Source organism: Amphibalanus amphitrite, unplaced genomic scaffold, assembly GCF_019059575.1.
Source record: "Amphibalanus amphitrite isolate SeventyFive unplaced genomic scaffold, NRLGWU_Aamphi_draft 000000F_arrow, whole genome shotgun sequence".
Lineage (NCBI taxonomy): Eukaryota > Metazoa > Arthropoda > Thecostraca > Balanomorpha > Balanidae > Amphibalanus > Amphibalanus amphitrite.
The window spans coordinates 1,986,873-1,993,292 of record NW_024881498.1 but is presented as its reverse complement, the minus strand read 5'-3'; the positions used below and the strand labels follow the sequence as shown (position 1 = coordinate 1,993,292).

At 52.0% G+C, this 6,420-nt stretch overlaps 1 protein-coding gene across 2 annotated transcripts; it reads right to left on the bottom strand.

Annotated features, from left to right (window-relative positions):
• Window positions 1-1,092: 1,092 nt before the first annotated feature.
• LOC122377890 (lectin-like) lies at window positions 1,093-5,060 on the bottom strand. 2 transcript variants are annotated; one of them, XM_043359667.1, is made up of 4 exons: window positions 4,770-5,060; window positions 3,429-3,585; window positions 1,779-1,940; window positions 1,093-1,529 (listed from the first exon to the last, which is right to left on the bottom strand). In XM_043359667.1, the coding sequence occupies exons 1-4, from the start codon at window positions 4,881-4,883 to the stop codon at window positions 1,273-1,275; spliced, it is 690 nt and encodes a 229-aa protein (XP_043215602.1). In that variant the 5' UTR covers window positions 4,884-5,060; the 3' UTR covers window positions 1,093-1,272. The 2 variants fall into 2 exon arrangements, with proteins under 2 accessions (XP_043215602.1, XP_043214755.1); XM_043358820.1 differs by having other exon boundaries at window positions 3,429-3,588; window positions 4,770-4,932.
• Window positions 5,061-6,420: the final 1,360 nt, after the last annotated feature.

Here is a 6,420-nt window from a genome sequence, read left to right as displayed (position 1 = left end):
ACATGTATAAATATTAACTGTGTGTGCTTGAACTGACAAGCTGGCATGATGAGATGGCATGCTGAGACTGCTATGCTGAGACTGGCATGAACTGGGAGCGGAAACTTCGGTAACGCTTTACTTTGCATATGATCTACTTTTTCATATGTTTGCTTATCATTGGTTGTTGCCATCTTCATTTTCTCTTTGTCTGTCAATGGTCATCGCTCATTAACTTCTGTGTTATTGACTGTGTTATGTGCTGTCTCTGCCTGCAGAAACCCCACTTTGCTGCATGCGCGCAAGGCTGTGTTTTGTGCCATTCCTTCTGTTTCTATCTTTTTCCTTTGTTTGCCCTTCAATGTATCCTTTCCTTTACGTCTTTCATTTTTGTGTACAATAAAGCGTTCAACGTACAGAAGCATGTGGGAGTACAAAGACCGCTACATGGGGTAACCCGCTTGGGATCAGAGCGAAATTGCTGACTGGGGTGGTTCGGCTCTGCGCACCATGGCTTTCCTTACACTTGCAAGAAATTGGCGAGTGTGGTGTGGCGTAATACGAATGTGTCACCCATAGAACATGTATGTATATGGCAACGTGCCTTCGCGGGAATAAGTTAAGCCTCAAATTTTGATTTAAGCTCAAGGCCATACGTGAAAAGGTGTTTGGAAATGGCAGGTAGTGGCGCCGAGTTTAGCGTGTCACTGATGCTGTCAGCGTCAGCTACAAATGGTGCCCGTGTCCGTGTGTCCGACATCACTATCCGGAGCATCACAGTTGCAGGCTGCAGCACTGCCTGGCACATTTTTCCAGGGATATGGTCAAATAGACAGCGCTCCAACCGGATCCAGGGCGTGAGCGATTTTTCCGTTTGGGTATTTTTTTGGCGCTGCTTAAGCGTCACGAAACCTTTTGTGCTCGACAAGTGGGCAGGGCGGCCTTGAAGCGAACAGATTTGTATATCAGCCGCGCCGTTTCGTGTGTTCGTGGCATACCTCTGCTGGAAGGAAATATCAGTACAGTTCAAGAATGTATTGCGAATGTAAAAATGTAAAGGGAACGCTGTCAGTGAACTTGAAGAATGAAGCCCGTTCAGAAACACGCCTCCAGTACAGTTCAAATTTCTTTACTCCCTATGCATAACGCGAGAAAATACGTTCTCGCCCATTATGACTTCGGGAAATCCGGCACAAGAAGGTATCATTTTCCATCACCAGCTGCCGGCATCAGGCGCTGGCCGAGCTGGCAGCTGAGTGGAGCCCGGCGGGGCGCTGTCCGGCACAGCGGCGGCTAGTCGTCGGGCGGCGGCTCGCACACGAAGGCCATGCGCCGGTCGCAGGCCACGTCGTGCCAGGTGATGCCGTCGCCGAAGGCGTTGTTGAGCACGGCCAGGCAGTGCTCGTCGCCGCCGGCGTTGTCGGGCTGTCCGCGGCCGACGGCGCCCGTTCGGGACCAGCCCTTGAAGCGGCTGTAGCTGACCGGCTCGCCCAGGCCCCAGTAGAAGTCGTACTGGCTGCGCGCGCCGGACGTCCACACCCCGTCCACCTCTGCGGCCAAGCGGCAGGCCCGGTCAGTGAGGCACACAGCGATACCCAGTCAGTGGCGAGAACATAAATGAACACTTCTCTGGTCGAATTATTATGCTTGCTGATGTCAAGGGCTTAGCAATGGCTGATGTTAGAGGCTGAACAATCATTGTAAGTCAGGAAGTTATCAACGACACGAAAAATGACTATATTAGGGAATAACTGATCGTCCACTGCCGGCTGTGCTGTGTGTTTGATGTTTGTACTCACTGAGCACTCCCATGAGGCGGGCGACTTTGAAGTGTTTGCGGTCGTCCTGCAGCGAGGCCAGCGTCATGCCATGGAAGTTGCAGATGGCCTCGCTCTGCTGCCAGCTGAACCGACGACTGGCCAGCAGCGGGTCCAGGAACGAGTAGAACATCCCGTAGTGGCCTGCAGCAAGCAGCAAAGCGCACCACCCCTTCATCAATGGCAGCGAATAGCCGCCCATGGTCCAGTGGTCATCGCTTCCTTGAAACCTCCACACACCAAGCTTCTTTTGGAAGTAAGGAAGGGACTACCACAAGCGTTAACATGATCAGGCGTTCCGTTTGTTCTTAGTAGCACCATGTAAGCGTGTCAATGAAGTGACGCAATGATAAGGAAAATAGCATCCCTGGAGATATTATCACGAAGTACGAGTACATTCATGCAAATAGTTTCCGCTACAGGAATGCACCTCACGAAACAGGGTAAAAGTGTCAGCACAAGGCACATGTCAATAACGGAGTGTCGAGTGTCTTACGTAATGCTTAAAGTTGAAAAGAAGTATCTAACTAAGATCTCGTCCGTATTGGCGTGCTGCTAGCCACTAACGTATGGGGGACCCGCTTGACCCGAAATCGGACCCGCTTGAGCTTCTTAAAATGAGGCTGTTTTGAGTTTATTATGGCGGTCCTGTTTTCTAATTTCATATTAGATTTGATCGAAGATGATGCAATCATGCATTTGGAGTTGATCGGGTCAGGTCAGTTCACCCCAAACGTAAGTCGTTTCCGCCATTGAATGTACTAGTAGAATGTATAGAATGTACTAGTATTAAATACCGTCCACCACTGACAGCTTCGTAACTTTATCATTGATGCATATAGTTACACTAAAACTAATGCTAAAATCCTGACATTTGGTTCTTGTTTCGATAAATGCTAAAATAGAACACTACCCTGAGAAGTTGCTAACTCAAACAAGTGAGCCAATGTCATCTAAAGTCAATAATCATGACCTGGCCTTTATAAGACCTTGACACCCACCATAACGCATGTGACAAACATCATGTTGGGACTGTTGGCACGTTTCTAATCACAAACAATATGGAAACGCATGGATAATGTGCGCTGACATAGGCTTCACATAGCCTTCACATAGGCTTCACATAGCCATAGGTAGATATGTACGTACGAAGTACAAACGCCGAATCGCCATTCTGGTCTGACGGAGTCTCGAGAAACAGGTCATGGGTTAAAGGTCATTTGGGTTAGGATCATGACATTTTGGGGTATGTGTTAGTTACATTGATTAATGCAAGGGTACTGCAAGGTTTGGTGCGATCGGCCACTTTTTACGACTTTGTTGCGAAAACCAAGAGGGGTGTATCCGACCCCATATGTGTAAGTGTGAGGGGTAAATACAAAAGGTGACGAGAAAATAGCAAGCGTCCCTTACACACGAGATAACAGGGCGGAGGGACTCACGAACCGGCCGACTGATTGACTAATCGACAGTTGAATATACTCAGACTGACAGACTGGCAGCTTCACAGAGTGGCACACTGGAATACTGCTGACATTTGCCAGACTGACATATTGACAGGCTGTCCAACTGACAGGCTGACAGACTGAGCGACAAACGGACCGCCGCGCCGGTAGGGATGTGGCTGCTTACCGTTGCTGGCGGATTTCGGCGCGGTGCGAGGCTTCTCGGGTTTTCCCCGTTCAAAGACCACCTTTCCGTCATCGAGCTTCCAGCGCTGGCCGTGGCCGGGCTGGGCGCCGAGCGTGGCGACCAGCACCACGGCAGAGAGCAGCACCGACGCCTGCATCTGCTGGCTCAGCGGGGGACACCGCAGTCGGCGCTCAGACATAGCCGCCCTCCCCGCATCGAGCAGCGGCGGCCGGGACCACCAGACATCGAGACACAGCAGACATGAGACACACCAGATATCGAGACACAGCCTGCCGCCCTCCCCGCATCGAGCAGCGGCGGCCGGGACCACCAGACATCGAGACACAGCCTGCCGCCCTCCCCGCATCGAGCAGCGGCGGCCGGGACCACCAGACATCGAGACACAGCCTGCCGCCCTCCCCGCATCGAGCAGCGGCGGCCGGGACCACCAGACATCGAGACACAGCCTGCCGCCCTCCCCGCATCGAGCAGCGGCGGCCGGGACCACCAGACATCGAGACACAGCCTGCCGCGCCGCACATCAGACATCGAGACGCAGCCTGCCGCGCGGCGGCAGTCCACGCAGTTCACCATTCAGAGGCCTAACGAGCAGTGGTCTGCATGCGCGAACAAGGACAATGCCATAACAGCATCGATCGTGTGCATACAATATTTTGAGCAGTAACTTTTTGACACTTTCCATTAGATGCTGTTTCGACTCTGCTTTATTTGTAAGCTTTTGTCCTGCTGAGAAGCAGCAAGCAATGTGACGTTAAAGGCCAAGGCTCAGGTTTAAGGTAAAAGGCTAAGGAAAGATTAACCCTCGCCGTGCCGGTGGCCTGAGTTCTGCGTGTCGTGCTGGGGGGGGGGGGGGGGGGTCACGCCCCTCCGTCTAACTCACCTCCTGGGTCTCGTAGCGACACGCGGTAAGCGGCAATCGAAAGAGCGTCTAAAATAATGGCAGAGCTACTTCTCATTTTAAAGGTCAGGTCAAAGGTCAGGTCACCAGAGGTCATAGGTCAAATTTTGTCCATTTCAACAAGTTTGGAAACTGCCAACGGCTAACTCGGGAACCAATAGAGCTACAGCGCCGGGGAAAAGCGCATTCGATAGCCCTTTTACAGACCTTTCTTAGTGTTGTTTTTAGATTTGACCTCAGGTCAACGGTGTAGCATCCAGAGGAATAAAAAATAAAAAATAGCATTAAAAAATAGTCGACCCCAGCTGTGACTCCGCTGCGCTGTACACAGTCGATGCCCAGCTGTGTGAGCTGACCAGGCGCTCAGCGGGTGAGCCGAGGCGGGCGGGCGGTGAGCTGCTGAGCCCAGCCGGGCGTCTCACCTGGACGGGTGTAGCGGCTGGGGCCGCGGGCCGCCCTGCTGCCGTGCCGGAGACCTGGCCGAGACTGTCGGCGCGCCCTGCCGACACACTGCCAGCCGCCCAGCTGGCCGTCATCGGCGATTTTTACCGCTCGCCCAGCGCCGCGGTGGCCATTGTTCGGTCGGGGAAGGTAGCTGACCAGGAATCGGGCGCCCGTCGCCGCCGTCGGCCGCCTCACGCGATCCCCCTGCTGACCACTTTCGACGGCGCTCCATATGGGCCGCCAAGGCCGCCTGACACGCTGTGTTTCCCCTTGCGAACACACAAGGGCCGGAAGGGACGATCACACCGCCACGGTCAGCCCCGCTCAGAGAACGGGCACCCAACGGCACGCACTCACACACAGGCACATACCGTTTCTTTACACCTATTTCTTCGCAATTACGGTTCACATTACACAACTTGGCTCCTGAGCCACGTATGTCGGACATGTGTTTGTGTAATCGGTCAAAGACATGTGTTTGCATAATCGCAAACACATGTCTTTATGTGATCGAAACTGAATCTTTCTACAGGGTGTCCCAGAAGTCTTGAAGCCATTTCGGTCACGTGTTACTCACACGTGTACGCATAACAATAAATAAAACTTGGACTTGTATAATGTACATGAATCAAAGTGTCGGATGCATGTGATTTGCGCCAGGTTGACATTTGTCTTAGCTCCATAATACCGCGTCGAATCAAAGGAATGAAATGGGCTGTTTCTTATCGCGCTCGAGCAGTTGAAATGGAAGCGTGAAAACAGCCCCAAGAAAACTTTCCAATAAGTAAAACATTATGTTGCTAGCGCACCCACGGGGGTGCGCTAGCAACGTTATTTAATGGTCCGCTTCGGGGAATAAGACTCTGAAGCTGACAAGAAACGGGCATGGCGACAACGGTGCATCGCAAATCGGGAGAACATGGAGGCGGCCAAGGGCGTGCTATCTCGCGCTCGTTCTTGAGTAACTCACAACGGGGCCACTTGACTGACGTGATGCTATACGCATGGAAATACAAAACTTAAGTTCATTTTCTTTCGTTTGAGGTATCATTTGTCAGATTCGGTGGCATAGCACGGTCACACGACAGAAATCAAAAAGCTTCAAGACTTCTGGGTATAGTTGAGGTTTATTTGCCATTGGGTCTACAGTGCATGGATAATTTTATCTGTTGTGTTGTGTTGTGTTGTCCCTCCAAGGCTCTGGTGAGCTGTAGCCTAACGGCTCTGGAGGTACCTGGCGACCCTCGCCAGGGCCGTCACCGCGTCGTCCCGTCGCACGTCGCTCAGGCTCGGGAAGATGGTGCTGAAGATGCGGAGCCGGGCGTTCATCAGTGCCGCGCACCGCAAAAGGACATGGTCCGGGGTGTCGGCCTCTTCGCCGCAGTATCTGCGCCCCACTTCTTACCAGCTATACATTTAAGTATGTTTATACGTCTTTCGCAGCGTTGGGCTATATCTTCGAAGTGTTTATTGAATGTGAGTTTATTGTCTAGAGTGACTTCCAAATATTTAAATTGGTTTACATATTCAATTCAATAGGTATGTTGTTTATCTGTAGTCTAGGGGGGTTAGTAAAACGGCTTCTAGGGGGAGCGAATATCATTGCCACTGTTTTAATTGGGGACACCG

Excerpts from the sequence above, each read along its gene's own strand:
- LOC122377890 (XM_043358820.1), bottom strand. The coding sequence starts at position 4,883 with ATGACGGCCAGCTGGGCGGCTGGCAGTGTGTCGGCAGGGCGCGCCGAC. Across the intron at positions 1,941-3,428 it reads GCCGAAATCCGCCAGCAACG|GCCACTACGGGATGTTCTAC; the intron begins GTAAGCAGCCAC and ends TGCTTGCTGCAG. Across the intron at positions 1,530-1,778 it reads CCGCCTCATGGGAGTGCTCA|AGGTGGACGGGGTGTGGACG; the intron begins GTGAGTACAAAC and ends GCTTGGCCGCAG.